General features: G+C 37.5%; 1 protein-coding gene and 1 long non-coding RNA gene across 3 annotated transcripts; one reads left to right on the forward strand and one right to left on the reverse strand.

Annotated features, from left to right (window-relative positions):
- Window positions 1-553: 553 nt before the first annotated feature.
- LOC120461533 (sterol 26-hydroxylase, mitochondrial) lies at window positions 554-14,092 on the reverse strand. Its single transcript, XM_039649757.2, has 9 exons — window positions 13,236-14,092; window positions 12,745-12,935; window positions 12,352-12,551; window positions 5,983-6,180; window positions 5,421-5,584; window positions 5,158-5,324; window positions 4,941-5,022; window positions 4,654-4,854; window positions 554-986 (listed from the first exon to the last, which is right to left on the reverse strand). The coding sequence occupies exons 1-9, from the start codon at window positions 13,470-13,472 to the stop codon at window positions 852-854; spliced, it is 1,575 nt and encodes a 524-aa protein (XP_039505691.2). The 5' UTR covers window positions 13,473-14,092; the 3' UTR covers window positions 554-851.
- On the forward strand, window positions 9,824-11,069 carry LOC120487719 (uncharacterized). Of its 2 annotated transcripts, XR_016169264.1 has the most exons (4): window positions 9,824-9,921; window positions 10,084-10,156; window positions 10,413-10,518; window positions 10,775-11,069. It is a non-coding gene; the product is annotated as an uncharacterized LOC120487719 (long non-coding RNA). The 2 variants fall into 2 exon arrangements; XR_016169263.1 differs by having other exon boundaries at window positions 9,827-10,156.
- Window positions 14,093-16,773: the final 2,681 nt, after the last annotated feature.

Consider the following 16,773-nt stretch of genomic DNA (forward strand, 5'->3'; position numbering starts at 1 on the left):
GACTTCCGCATACTGGATGTTTTTCCCTTTTAACACCATTATATGTAAACCCTAGAAATGGTTGTGCATTAAAATCCCAGTAACTGAGATCAGATTGTGAAATACTCAGACCGGCCCGTCTGGCACCAACAACCATGCCACGCTCAAAATTGTTTAAGTCACCTTTCTTTCTCATTCTGACATTCAGTTTGGAGTTCAGGAGATTGTCTTGACCAGGACCACACCCCTAATTGTATTGAAGCAACTGCCATGCGATTGGTTGATTAGATAATTGCATTAAGGAGAAATTGAACAAGTGTTCCTAAAAATCCTTTAGGTGCGTGTGTGTGTGTGTGTGTGTGTGTGTGTATATATATATATATATATATATATATATATATATACCTTTTTTTACAGTCTATGATATATACAAATCTATTTGTCAAAGGTGATATATTATAATTACATTTGTTACATAATGTAATTTGTTTAATTTCTATCAGTTCCTGTTATCAGTGATATACATATTATAAATATCCTCTTACACTGATGCTGAACAATAATAAAACAAAAATATTTTGGATTTCATTTATTTTTTTTAATTCAAGATCCTTAAAGATTCATATATATCAGCATAATGAAATACAATGCACAAGAACAATTTAATGGCAAAAGCTATATAAAATAGGAAGGGAAAAAAATATTTTTCACAGTGTAATACAGGGTCCTTTATATTGCATATTCCAAAGCACAACAGAATCATTATCAAATGAAGATAAAGAAATTGACATATTCACATGATTCACTTCAGCTAATAATTTTCAAATGTATACATACAGCTTATGTCTTTCTGAAACAGTGGTCTTCTTTAGCTATGCTTCAGAATGTATCTTCGGTCTCTCCACAAAGTGGAGGTTAACCTTTCTGTCTGGCGCAAGCACTGTGCGATTGAGTGACTGAACCTCACCAACAGTTGGGTCCGGTCTGATTTCAAACAACTGGATTAGCTGGAATGAAAAGATTCAATCAAAAATCAAAAAACACAATATATAAATGTAATAGAACTGTCTATAACAAAATAAAAAGTAAATATGTCTGTTCCCTTTCAAAAGCAACTCTCAATGCTGCGCTTTGCAGTGGGAACATGTCTTCATGTGACCATCTGTAAATTATGTGTGTAAACACGGCAAAGAATTTGGCTTTGAACTTGATGACCTCTGACAGTGATGTCACTGGAGTGTATGCTGGTCAGAGGCTATAATTAGATGTGATGCAGGTGCACCTGCACCTTCAACTGTCTTTGTTTTCAGAGCCATAGTGTGTGTGTGTCGTGTGTGTGTGATTCAAGCTCTCTGGCTATCTTCTGTTTAAATTACTGAGAAGTCTTTTCTTAAATTCAAAATGATTATGAGCATCATACAGAGTAAGTTTTTGTGTTCACAGCCCATGCCTGAACTCGACACACATCAGTTCTGCTTTGTTTGTCTCGGGGAAGAGCATGCTGCCCGTCCATTGGACCAGTGCGTTTGCAAGCACTGAGTTGTTCACAGTTAAAGCGCTTCCCGCTAACTTTACTTCCTTTCAAGGGCCAGCACCTACATTGAGATTATGGGGCACTCATGATGATCTGGGGGAGGGGCGAGAGACAGGTCTGTCTGTATCTCTCTCTCTGTCTCTCTCCAGATTATGATGTCCTTCTGCCTGACTCCGAAGCGTGCGGCAGCTTTTCTTCGGTTCTGGTAGAGGGCAGTTCTTCTCTTGTTTCTTGTGATATGGATCTTGAGTTCACCACTTCCGAGCACACCCCGCGTTATTACAAAGAGCAAGAAGAGCTACTCGAAGTGGTGACTTGCGCCGTGGCCAGGTTACAGCTGGATTGGCAACAGGAAGAAGATTTCCCAGACGCTCAAAATTAAAAGGACATATTTCTGTGCAGTGGCCAGAAGTAAAGGTCACAAAAACAATCTCTACCCTTCTTCAAGGACCTCCATGACGAGATCTACTGCTCATGGGGAAAACCTTACACATTGCGCGACCTTCGACATTAATATATTCGACTATCATGGGTGTGGCGGCTCCTGTTTATAAGATAATGCCTCGTTAAAGCAATGCTCGTGGGCTAACTCTCACCTGTGTCTGCATCATCACTTAAGAAACCAACTCTCCCCACTAAGCCGTGCAGAATGACCTCCATGCTTGTGGGGAAAGCGTTTCACACAGCAGGTCGCACACCATAGTGATGTTACAGGCAAACCAGGCTGACCTGATCAAACACCTGAGTGCGGGCTCTACCATCGACAAAGAGTCATTTTCCGTGCTTTGTCAGGCAACAGACCTGTCTCTCAATGTGACCAAGCAGACAGTGTGTACCATCGACTGTTCTATGGGTGCTTTGGTTGACCTTGAACGTGGCAGCGTGGAAGTTAGTGCCCGGTATCTCTTCTCGGGTCTGATTGACTGTAGGAAAGTGTTACAGGATACAATTCATGTTCTACCCCGCATTTTAACGGCGTGGTCCCTACAACCATCAAACCGGAGAGGGTACATTTCATGTCACAAGAGCTGCAATCTCTTCTGGACAGGGCCATAGAACGTGTTCCCCTCCCAGAGAGACAGTCAGGCTATTACAGTCGGTACTTTGAAGTTTATCAATATCAGGTTCTTTCTTTCGGCCTAGCCTTGTCACCCCACACATACACGAAATGCATGGAAATGCAGCTTTGGCTTCGCTGCGACTCCAGGGCATCCGCATTTTAAATTTCATAGACTATGGCCGATACTGGCCCAATCTAAAGAGCTTGTGCTTTAACATCAAGATGTCGTCCTTGATGACACCCCCGATCATCTGTCCTCTCTAGGTCTGAGACTCAACGCAAAGAAGAGACATATGGGACTCGGTCACCATGTGGGCACCGCTGTCTTCCGCTTATGTCGAGACCATTTTGGACACCCTAGGAAATATCAGGCAAGGTCACATTAATTGTCTTGAATTGATGGCTCTGTTTCTGGCTCTAAAGTACTTACTCCAGAAGCTAAGAGCCTACCATGTACTGGTGCAGGTGGACAACACTACTGTAGTCTCCAACAAAAATCGCCAGGGTGGCCTGCATTCGCACCATCTGAACAAGCTAGCGCAACAGGTTCTGCTTTAGGCTCAGGAAAAGTTCTTGTCTTGACAGTGCAATGTCCCCTCTACTTCTCTCTGAGCCAACCAGCCCCCCCTGTATCTGAACTCAATGGAACATGCATGGCCCAGAATGCGCCTGTATGCTTTTCCTGTGATTGCGCTGCTCCTGGGAGTTCTAACAAAGTTTGCCTCTTACTGATAGCGCTGTGTTGGCCAAACCAAGTTTGGATCGCAGAGTTAATATCCCACCTTGACGGCTTGCCCTGGGCAATACCAAACAGGAGGGACATTCTGTCGCAAGGACAGGGGACAATATTTAATCCCCGGCCTGAGTTGTGGAATCTTCATGTGGTTATCACCCCTGAAGGGTATTAGGTGAGGGACACCGGGCTTTCAGACGAAGATATTGAGACCTTTCTTAGTGCTAGGGCTTAGGGCACTAAATGGGGTGTTCTTTGAGTGGTAGTGTACTGTACATCACATGGAACCAGTTCCCTACCAAGTTGCTTCAGTGCTGGAGTTTCTGCAAGAGAAATTATTAGCAGACACATTCCCCGCCACTTTCAGGGTGTATGTGGCCGCCTTATCAGCTTGCTGTGCCCTGGTTGATGGGGTATCAGTCGGGAAACACCCTCTGATCGCCGGCTTCATTCTAGGTGCAAGGCGACTGAGGCCGCCCGTTAGAATCAAAGTTCCCACATGGGACCTAGCTACCTAGCTATAGTCCTTGAGGGACTGATTGGGAACATCTTTATCTTTGAACCTCTAGAGTAAGCCCATGACACATTTCTGATCCTAAAAATGTGTTTTCTGAAGGCAATCACTTCACTAAAGAGAATTGGAGATTTGCAAGCTCTGTCGACCTCACCATCTTGCTTAGACTTTCCCCAGGAATGGTGAAAATTATCTGCAATCCTCATCCTGACTACCTGCCTAAGGTTCCATTCTCCGCCGTTCACCTGGTCACTTTTTGAGCTTTCTGCCCTCCACCATTTACAATTAAGGAGCAGAAGTGTGACCTCCCTGTCGGCCGTTCCTTGTTTTGTGTATTTGTGCATCTGTCTTGTTTGCTGGTGACTGGCTGATTGCGGCGTGATTAGGAGCACCGGCGCGCAGGTGTTCTTCGTTCCTTACAAAAGCTGCCTGTTTCCTGTCGGCAAGAGTCTGATTTGGGGCTACTTTGGACTTTGTAGCAGTTTCTTGTCCTTCGCGTCGATACCTGTGGCTTTAGATGGTCGATTCTTGGCTCATTTTGAGGAAGAATGTAAAATAAAGCTCAGATCATTTGCAATGTAAAGGTATTTATCTCTCCTTTTTTGAAGTGATCCTTCTGGATTGCAACAAGGAGAAACTTCACCAACTTTGTCCTGTCCATGCTCTTCAGTCTTACGTTCACCACACTAACCAGTGAAGCAAGTCAGAGTTTGTACACTTACTTCACTGATTGTCAAACGAAAAAGTGTTTCCATAGAGCTAAGCGCAGCATCTTGTTCCCGCTTTTTCAGGGAGCAGGGTTACTGCTAAATAACCCGAGACGTTTCGCTTACCCTTGCCAAAGCCAGATGCATCTCCAATTCAGCAATGCGCCGGCCAACACAGCCTCTGACTCCAAAGCCAAATGGGATTGACCCAAATGGGTTGGGTCTTGTTCTGCCATCTCGGAGCCAGCGGTCAGGTTTGAACTTCCGTGGTTCTGGAAAGACTTTCTCATCACGGCTGATTGCATAGTGGCACAGAGTGAATGTTGTCTGTTAAAAAAAACAGCTGATTTAGTGATGTTAATTTCTAAATTGGCAACTCCTCTTTTCTTCCAAACAACATGTGAACAATTTACCTTTTTTGGGAAAAAGTGTCCACCAATGACAACATCATTTTCTGCAATAAGACGAGAATTCATGGGCACCACAGGATACATCCTGCACAGTAGATTACATGTGCAAAGAGATTATAATATGCAATTTATATATCCAGAATTTGCTGTTTGGTTGGCCACTGTCAGATTTTCATTTGGTTTCTCAAATACGATGTATGTTCACAACATAATCCCCCACCTTAGTGTTTCCTTGATGACAGCTTTGAGGTAAGGCATGTTGTTCACTTCCTGTGCTGTTGGGACTCTGTCGCCCTTTAAGACTCTGGTTACATCCTGATACAGAGCCTCTTGAGCTTCTGGATCTCTTGAGAGGAGATACAATGCCCACAACATGGTGTTGGAGGTCTAGAGCGCGAAAAGAAACAAAGCCTTATGTCCTATCATTTTAAAACTCTTATATATATTATTTAAACAGTCAAAGATAGAGTACTTTTTTCTTACTGTGTCCACTCCAGCCAACAGAAGCTCAGAAATGCTTCCATAAACATCTTTACTGCTCATTTTTACATTGGAAAGCAAATAGGTTAGATACTCCCCAGCAACCTCCTGATTTGCATCCACGCGCCTCTGAATGGCCTCCATCTTCATGTCAATCATCTTTCCGGCTGTGCATAATCCACAAGTACAATACATCATCACACTGCACAACATGTCTGTATCTCTTGTAGTTTATCTGAAAAAGATGTGTGAACTAAAGCCCAATTTATACTTCTGCGTCGAACTCACGCCGTAGTTACGCCGTAGGCTGTGTGTACCCTTCGCCACGTACCCTGACGTGCACCTCTCCAAAAATGTAACAACGCATCAATTCTACGTGTACCGCAAGTACTGTGCTTGGTCTGCTAGAACCACTCCCCGTGTTTCACATGCTTCCTCTGCATGTGTAATTGCGCGTCAATGCGGTCAACAACGCATAAGTATAAATGAAAACCAACGCATAGTCTATAGCGTAGAGGCTCCGCCATAGGTCCGACGCAGAAGTATAAATCAGCCTCAAGCTCACCGAATTTGAATATTCCCTCCCAGCCATTGAGGTACCACCGCCAAAATGGCAAGTAACTGCGAGTCCAGTTGGGCAGCACCACCACAGGCATGCTGTAGGTGAACATTTGTGCAATAGAATTAATGAAATCCTGTGTCTCTGCAGGAATCTCTTTCTCCAGGCAGCCAATGCGCGTCTCGAACAGAATAGATGAGATTCCTATATGAGAAAAGCAACAGGCAGAATATTATTGTGGGCAAATGGAAAACATTATGCTATTAGTTGGCACCCATGATAAATTGGCATTCACATTAATTACAATGATAATATACTGCAAAGACTATAATTTAATATAATAACTTAATAATAAAAATACCTTAATACTTTAAACTTTTTGATTAAGTTTGAATTAGAAATAAAGTCATGGATGAAGGCATCTGCTTCTACACTATCGTTCAAAAGTTTGGGGTCAGTAAGATATTTTTTTTAATTAATACTTTTATTCAGTAATGAAGACACATTAATTAAAATAAATAAATGGCGTTCTTTTGATCTCACTGAAGAAAAAAATGGCTTAAATGGCTTAAATTGACAAGTAAAAATAACAGATTATTATTTAGTACCATATTTGCTAATGCTAAAATATATTATGTGGGGAAAAATGTCTACAAATATTGCATTTTTCAAGCAATTATGTTGCATTTTTTAAGAATTACTTCATTTTGCCCTTGTAATGAAATGTTTAATGTTGCATAGTCTTGCATGATGTAGAGTCAGGTGGTTGGTTCCTAATTACCATTAATTGTGACAAGCCAGGTGTGTCTTCAAATGTCTGATTTTAAAATAAGATTTCATTTGTTAACATTAGTTCACTATATTAGTAAATACGAACAATGAGCAACACTTTTACAGCATTTTTTTTTTTACATTTATGTTACGTTCCTCCATTACCTGTAGTGGCGCTGTTTCCTCTATTAATGTATGGCTGCTCGGCAGTATGTTTTTCATTTGTTATTGTGTGACGGTGTGATCAGGTAACGGGTGGGCGGAGAGACACCCTTTAAAAGCTGACCCAGCTAACAGGGAACGTTCTCAGAACTTTGGCTAACATTCCCTAGAGGTTTGGTTAATGTTTTAAATAAAACATTTGAATGCAATGTTTAAAGAATGTTTTAAGGATGTTTTCTCATTTCAAATAATGTTCCTATAAGGTTAAATGTAAACTAAGATATAACATTTTCACTGTAACATTTTGAGGATGTTTTGGGAATGTTGCTGAGATAACAGATTAAACAATGTTCTCAATAAAACATTAGCACAATATCTCATAATAACAGAGGAGGAACATTATCAAATCAACGTTCGCAAAATGTTTTGAGGATATTATTTAGGCCTGAGATGATGGAATGTTTTTATAAAACGTTCTTGTAATGTGACTTGTTAACAAAACTAGAACATTGTCACTGTAACATGTTAAGGATGTTTTGGGAATGTTGTTGAGATAACAGATATTAGAATGTTATCAATAAAACATTGGTACAATGTCCCATAAAAACAAAGGAGGAACATTATCAAATCAACGTTCGCAAATGTTATGAGGATATCATTGAGGCCTGAGATGACTGAATGTTTTTTATAAAACATTCTTGTAATGCGACGTGTTAAGAAAACTAGAACGTTTTAAATTTAACATTTTGAGGATGTTGATGAGGTAAAGGTTTGTAGAATGATCTCTTATAAAACATTGAAACAATGTTCCATGATAACAGAGGAGGAACATTATCAGGTTAACGTTCGCAAAATGTTTTGAGGATATTATTAGTCCTGAGATGACGGAATGTTTTTTATAAAATGTTCTTGTAATGTGACATGTTAACAAAACTAGAACATTTTTACTGTAACATGTTGAGGATGTTTTCGGAATGTTGTTGAGATGACAGATATTACAATGTTCTCAATAAAACATTGGTACAATGTCCCATAAAAACATAGGAATAACATTATCAAATCAACGTTCGCAAATGTTATGAGGATATCATTGAGGCCTGAGTTGATGGAATGTTTTTTATAAAACGTTCTTGTAATGTGACGTGTTTAACAAAACTAGAACGTTTTAAATTTAACATTTTGAGGATGTTGATGAGGTAAAGGTTTGTAGAATGATCTTTTATAAAACATTGAAACAATGTCCCATAATAACAGAGGAGGAACATAATCAAATTAACGTTCGCAAAATGTTTTGAGGATATTATTTAGTCCTGAGATGACGGAATGTTTTTTATAAAATGTTCTTGTAATGTGACGTGTTAACAAAACTAGAACATTTTCACTGTAACATGTTGAGGATGTTTTGGGAATGTTGTTGAGATAACAGACATTACAATGTTCTCAATAAAACATTGGTACAATGTCCCATAAAAACATAGGAATAACATTATCAAATCAACTTTCGCAAAATGTTATGAGGATATCATTGAGGCCTGAGTTGATGGAATGTTTTTTTATAAAACGTTCTTGTAATGTGACGTGTTTAACAAAACTAGAATGTTTTAAATTTAACATTTTGAGGATGTTGATGAGGTAAAGGTTTGTAGAATGATCTTTTATAAAACATTGAAACAATGTCCCATAAAAACATAGGAATAACATTAACAAATCAACGTTCGTAAAATGTTTTGAGGATATTATTTAGTCCTGAGATGATGGAATGTTTTTTATAAAATGTTCTTGTAATGTGAGGTGTTAACAAAACTAGAACATTTTCACTGTAACATGTTGAGGATGTTTTCGGAATGTTGTTGAGATGACAGATATTACAATGTTCTCAATAAAACATTGGTACAATGTCCCATAAAAACGGAGGAGGAACATTATCAAATCAACGTTCGCAAAATGTTATGAGGATATCATTGAGGCCTGAGTTGATGGAATGTTTTTTAATAAAATGTTTGTAATGTGACGTGTTTAAACATTAACACTGTAACATGTTAAGGATGTTTTCGGAATGTTGTTGAGATAACAGATATTACAACGTTCTCAATAAAACACTGAAACAATGTTCCATAATAACAGAGGAGGAACATTATCAAATCAACGTTCAAAAAATGTTTTGAGGATATCATTGAGGCCTGAGATGATGGAATGTTTTTATAAAACATTCTTGTAATGTGACGTGTTAACAAAACTAGAATGTTTTAAATGTAACATTTTGAGGATGTTGATGAGGTAAAAGTTTATAGAATGATCTTTCATAAAATATTGAATGTAGGCCTACCATAATAACAGAGGAAGAACATAATCAAATTAACGTTCGCAAAATGTTTTGAGGATTATTTAGTCCTGAGATGATAAAATGTTTTTAATAAAACATTCCTTTAAATTGACTTTTTAACAAACATTTTGCATGATACATTTTGAGGATTTTTTGTCGAAATGTTGTTATCTTTTATAAATCATTGGCACAATAACAAAGGAGGAACATTATCAAAACAACATTCATCAAATGTTTTGTGGACATTTACCTGAGATGACAAAATCTCATAATATATGTTAACAAAAGCTCATAAAATTGTAAGGATATTTTAAGGAACCTGTTTAGGTAACATATTTTAGAATTATTTTAACCTATAGAATAATGGCATGATTTTCCATAATAAAAGAGGAACATTGTCAAAACAGCATACGTAAAGTGTTTTGAGGATATATTAGGCTACTCTGAACTGAACTGTTGCGACAAATGCGTTTACAAGAGATGAGAAGCTGATTGGAGGTCGCTGTAGATCAACGTTTAAAACCACCAATCACAGCGCGATGTTCCCATGACGTAAGAACATTTGAACTCGACAAACAGCGCAAATAAAGCAACGTTGAAGAACTCGGCGCAGAATGTCCGTTGTCTAAATTGGCGACACATTGGCCCAAAACAACAAAACTCCTGGTCAACGGAACTCTTTCACAACTGTAAGTTTTTGTGTGTATTTTTTCAGTTTACATAGCTTTCTCTTATCCTTGATGTCTTTCAGTATTAGACCTAACTTTCTACTTTCTTAGAATTGTATGACAGTCGCAATAAATCTGAGTGTATGCTACTTTTGAATAACAGCTAGATTTGTTTTAATGCAGACTCCAAACGGACTGTTTCAAGATGATTAACTTACCGATGACACAATAAAGTCTCCATTTACAACCAACCAAGGTAGCCAACTATAATGCCGGTATTGTGTTCTATGCATAGGCCTACGAATACTGTATTTTTACTTAAAAGTGATCTTAATGTCTTTTGAAAGTAAAAGTTAATAATATTTCAGTAATTCATATAACGTTAGAGGTTAACGTTAATGAATTGGAAAGAGCGTTTCTCAAGGCTTCCTAGGTGTATATAACATTCTTCTTTCAGATGAATACTATCTGAGTTATATTTAAAAAAATGTCCTGACTCTTCTGACTTTTAGAATGGCAGTGAATGGCCGTCTATCAAGGCGCATCCATCCATGATAAAAGTAATCCACCACATGACTCTGGCGGGGTTATAAAGCCCTTTTAAAGCGAAGCATTTGTGTAAGAAAAATATCCATTTTTAAAACTTTATTGGATTAAGATATTGGATACATGGATTAAGTATGTTTTAAATTACAGAAACAAAAAAGATACTCATAATTTATCATATTTATACTTTCAATAAATTAGTCTTTACATAATTTCTGACTGCTAATTAGGCTGGCTAATTTTGAAAGTTTTCAATGTCAATATTGCTTGTGATCTTAATGTATGTGTATTCTTTATGTTTACACTTTTGCATGATCTTCTTTTTTAGGCTATGAGGAAAAACTCTACCGTGCACACAGAGAACAGAGCTCAATGCTAACTGGGGGAGCAGCTGGACAACTAGAAGAGAGAATAGTAGAACACTACTATTAATACAGATTCCTGGATTATTTTTCTGCAAGAACCAAAACAAGCAAAGACTGATGATGAGTGCTCTGAGCAAACACTGGAGTCAAGACGCATGAGTGACTTTACTGAGTTCTTCATGTAATGTTGGGCATTTACTGTACGCAGAACTTCTAATAATTTATGTGGATGCCATTTATAAACCTGTTAGATTTTGATGTTTTAGTTATGAGATTAATAAAATGTTATGCTTTAACAATGTTATAGCTAATCATTTTTGAGGGGTTTTAAGTGAACATTTTGGGAACAAAAATAAACTTCCGCTAAAAACTTTATAAGAAAGTTAGGGGATAATGTTTTAAAAATGTTATGATTAAACCTTTATAGAAGGTCATCACAAAACATTTTCAGAGTGTTCATAGAGAATGTTATGCCATCTTTTAAGAGAACATTCTGGGAACAAAAAGAAAACTACCCGCTGAAAATGATATAAGAACGTCGGGGAATAATTTTCTAACAATGTTAGCATTTAACATATTTAGAATGTTTTTAGAGAATGTTATTAGAACTTTTAAGAGAACATTCTGGGAACAAAAAGAGAACTACCCGCTGAAAATGTTATAAAAACATTAGGGAATAATGTTCTAACAATGTTAGCAATAAACATATTTAAAATATTTTTAGACAATGTTATTAGAACTTTTAAGAGAACATTTTAGGAACCAAAAGAAAACTACCCGCTGAAAATGTTATAAAAACATTAGGGAATAATGTTCTAACAATGTTAGCAATAAACATATTTTAAAATGTTTTTAGACAATGTTATTAGAACTTTTAAGAGAACATTCTGGGAACAAAAAGAAAACTACCCGCTGAAAATGTTATAAGAACGTCAGGAAATAATGTTCTAACAATGTTAGCATTTAACATATTTAGAATGTTTTTAGAGAATGTTATTAGAACTTTTAAGAGAACATTTTAGGAACCAAAAGAAAACTACCCGCTGAAAACATTATTAGAACACTGCATGGTAATGTTCTCAGAACATTTTTAGAACAAAAAAATCCTAGCTGGGGAGGCACTTCGTGCAGAGAGAGAAAAGGAGAGTGAGAGACTTGGTTACCAGCCACCACGCCTATTGTTGGTCTTCCTGCAATGTTTTGTTCTGTTGTAGTTAATCTCCCTATTTTTGTGGTTGTAATTTACTCAATTGTTTAATAAACCCCCTAGACAAACAAGTACAACTGATTTTGCTGTCACTTTGTGTTGTGGCCAATATCATAATGCTATTATATTATTAAAATCAAAAGTTGTAATATTAGTTAATACACTGTGACCTAACATGAACAAATGTATTTTTATTAACATTAACAAAGGTTAGTAGGTGCTGTAAAAAAACATTGCTCATATAGTTCATGTTAACTAAGGTATTAGCTAAATGTTAACAAATGAGACCTTATTGTAACGTGATACCAATTTTTGCTTTTGAAGGGGAAATACCTTCAAGGGAAAACCGGTAAAGCTCATTGGTCAAGTTAGGTACAAGATCACCAGTGGGGCTCATTTCCCGCAGATAGTAAATCCGTTTGATGAAGTCTTTGACCACCACATTGACCACATCTCCATACTGAACCGAGTCCTTTGGATGCAGCATGCGTTTGTTCAGCACTGACCGCAGTTTGTACCATTTCTCTCCTTCTCTGTTGGAGAACATATTCTCTTTTCAGAACAGCAACAAAAAACAACATAACCTGATAAGTTTAAACAACATCACACCACTTCATTAGCAGTGCACTTTGACCTCATAAAATCTCATGACATAACTAGTCTTACATAATGTATCATTTGCAAAACATGTTAAGGATAAAGAAACCAATGCCAATGTATTTTTACTCTGTAAAAGGGCCGTAGCCGATGCCTCTCATGTCACGGTACTCTGTCCACAGAGTCATGTCTCCTCTGCAAGGAAACTTCTCATCTTTTCTAAGGAGTTCCTCCAGTAAGTCCACACTGTTTATTGAAATGGATTGGAAGTTTCCAGCGTTCACTTTGTACAAGGGACCATAAAGACGTTTTTCGTATAACTGGAGAGATGAAAAACAAGAGGAGAAGAACAAACAAGTGAAAAAGTTAAGACATTTTTTTTGGTTAATTCTGAGATAAATTGCAATGCACCTCCATATTGGTTCAGAGTAACAAATAAATAAAAAGTATACTGAATTATTTGAAAGTGTTCAATTATACAATTGTTTTCTATCTATTCAGTGTCTTTAAAGGCAAAACATTGACAGTCTGAGTACGTAAAAGAAGGCAGAAATCATTTAAATGTCTTGCAGTCACAGTCACATGATAAATAAACAACAGCTGTGTTTTCTTTTTTTTACCTGTAGCTCATGCATGCGATTCAAGTACCGTTTAAAGATCAGTCTGTACAACATCCTATATGTGGTGATCTCTGGAAGGTCAGCCACAGTCTTGAGCTTCCCATGGCTGTCCTGAACAGTGACAGAAGCAACAGCATTACCCACTGCCCCTCTCCTGATGTCCGTGGTTGTTGTTATGGGCCTCAGAAAACCAAATCCAATCCTTTCTGCAGAGCTCAATGCAAAACGAACAGCCATTATGGAAGCAGGGAGAAGAGTGAGGCAAATACCGATCCTCTTTCACACGGGAGGGAGAGGGAGGTGGGGCAAAAGCCTCTCTAGTTAACCCTTCAACATCTTTTGTAATGTAATATTGTGAGCAGGTTTGTTTTGAAATCTGAAACACCATTCTCGTACATATAATGATATTTAACGAAATGTACTTCCCTCAAAAACATCATTATTTACTCACCCTCATTTTTAATGTATAAGCCTAGTCACCTTAGAATACCCAAGGGACAACAAAATGACTTTGAAAATGCAATTAAAGGAATAGAATGGAATAGCTTACTTTCTTACTCTGATGTCGACTCTGACTGTCAGATCTTTTTCTCCACAATTCAACGGACAATGAATAACTTCTTAAGGAGAACTAAACCCCACAACACAAAAAAAAGAGCTTCCATGGTTAAGTAGTGACATGCATAACCTGATGAAAGAACGAGACTCAGCATTGAAAGCTGCCTTAAAATCAAAATTAGCAACTGACAGACTAAAGTTTGTAGGACTACGAAATAAGGTAAAAAAGGAGATTAGGAAAGCAAAAGCATCTTAATGTTATTGATCAAGGAAAGGGAAATACCAAACTAATATGGGAGAACATAAAGAGGCTGACAGGAAAACATCATAGTGGTAATAAACAGCACTTTGAAATCTATATAAATAATAGTATTACACAGGATGAGGCTCAAATAGTATCATCTTCAAATCAGTATCATCAGTATCATCACTGATACATAATCAATTTATCAATCCATTACCCATGGTGCCTGTAAATTACGATAAACCTGTATTTAAGATTTACGAAATATCCGAAGCTAAAGTGACACGAATAATAAGTTCCCTAAAAAATTCCAAAGCTGTATGGACTGGACACAATGTTCTTGAAAGAGTTTAATGAATGTTTGTCTAGTCCATTAACACATATTATTAATAGATCCAGTAATGAAGGAATTTATCCCAAAGCGTGGAAGACAGCTATAATAACACCGATCCACAAAACGGGTAATACTTCAAAGGTCTGTAACTACAGACCAATTAGTATATTACCTATTGTGTCAAAGGTAATTGAGAGATATGTAGTAGAACAACTCACTAGCCACCTTAGTAACAGCCCATTTACACTGCATCCTATGCAGTTTGGTTTTAGATCGAATCATTCAACGGAAACTGCAAACTGCTTTTTTGTGGAGAATGTGAAATCAAAGTTAGACAAAGGAGGAGTTGTTGGGGCTATATTCCTAGACCTAAAAAAAGCGTTGGACACTGTGGACCATGGTGTCCTATTGAAAAAACTGTCAATGTTTAATGTCTCTCCTAATGTAATAAAATGGATGCAGTCTTATCTGGAACACAGAGAACAAAGGGTTAGGATAAACGATGAGGTATCATCGGCCATTAATTGTAACATTGGTGTACCTCAGGGATCAATTTTGGGGCCGTTGTTGTTTAGCCTGTACATAAATGATCTCCCGACTGTATGCACTGAGTCTGAGATTCAAATGTATGCAGACGACACTGTCATTTATGTACATGCGCCGGAAAAACAGCAAGCAACCTATAAGCTCACGGCAGTGATGGAAAGTGTTATGCAATGGCTTAGTGATTCCTGTCTTTATTTAAATATAAAGAAAACTGCATGTATGTTCTTCACAAAGAGGTCAACAGACAATTCCGTAGCAAATATTCTTTTTATTATTCCCCATTCTTATCCCACTAAACCAAATCGAGGAAATCACTCTGATGGATGGATCGTCACCACTCATACCTCAGGTCTTAAACAGGGAATTGTTTCACCTAGTCCTAAAACATAATTAATTGCAGGGGAACAACTGTCAATGGTATCTGATTTAGGTATAATAATTGATTCGAATTTAACATTTAAAAAAACAAATTAAAAAAAGTTATAAATATAGTAAAATTTCACATGTCAAATTTCCGTCATATAAGAAATTGTCTGACTACAAAAGCAGCGACAATATATTTTAATGCTATGATCATGCCATATTTTTTGGACTGTTTGACTAGCTGGGCACAAGCCTCCAGCACAACCCTTAAACATGTGCAGTTACTGGTACCATCAAGCTTCTAAGGTACTCGATAGGAAGCCTAATACCCATCACCACTGCCACTGTCTAAAAAAACACAATCTAATGACTTGGGACAATCTTATTAAATTCACAGACTCTTAAATTTTTACATGGCTTAGCTCCCCCACCATTAACTGCTTTTATAAAACAAAAAACTACTGTTATTAGACACACAAGGTCTGTAACAAGAGGGGATTGTGTAATACAAATGAGAAGAACTGCCTTTGGTCAGTCAGCTTTTTCTGTGGGAGCAGCTCACACTTGGAGCAGTTTACCTACATCTATTTAAGACATTGCTTCATATGGGCTGTTTAAGATTAAATTAAAATCATGGTTAAAGGACAATCAAGTGTGTACCCATATTCTGTAGTTTTTAAATCATCTTAATCATGTTTTGATTTGTTGTTCTTGTTGAATGTATTTTATGAGCTTCTATGTAATTTGTTTTAATGTATGTATTGTTGATTGTCTGAATGTATTTTATCGGTTAATACATCTGCCCAGTGACTACAGTTGAAAATTAGCCAAGATGGCTAAACTGGCACATTTACATAAGCGTTTATTAATGTGCACGGTCCCTGTAACTTTAAACTGATTAAATAAAAAATAAATGTTAAAATCTTCATCTTTCCTCTTTGGAAAACAAAAGCTGCTCTTTTTCATACAATGAAAGGGAATGATGACCACAACTGCCCCTGGTCCTCAAAAGAGATGTGTGAACATTCTGCTAATGTTCTTCTTTTTAATTACACCACAAGAAATGAGGTCAAACAGGTTTACATGAGGCTAAGGAAACAGTTCTAAGGAAACGTGTTTACAACAGCTCTTATTCCTGAAAGGAATTTGCTGAATGCTTCAGTAGCACCTCACTGCAGTACACGAGATCCAGGGGCGGAGTTGGATACAGATCTAAGGGGTGGAGATGGGGGTAGGATTAGGGCTGGGGTTAGGGATCAGGGGTCGGAGATGGGTGTAAGGTGGGAGGAGTTGGATCTGGATCAAACCTGGATTTCGTGTTCTGCAGTGAGGACCATCTCGAATGCTTAGTACATTTTTTTTTCGATCAACTACAAAAGAGCGTGGCATGGTTGTTGGTGCCAGACGGGCCGGTCTGAGTATTTTTAAAATCTGCAATCTTACTGGGATTTTCACGTACAACCATTTCTAGGGTTTACAAAGAATGGTGTGAA

The sequence above is a fragment of the Pimephales promelas genome, chromosome 7 (assembly GCF_988280905.1).
Source record: "Pimephales promelas chromosome 7, fPimPro1.hap1.1, whole genome shotgun sequence".
Lineage (NCBI taxonomy): Eukaryota > Metazoa > Chordata > Actinopteri > Cypriniformes > Leuciscidae > Pimephales > Pimephales promelas.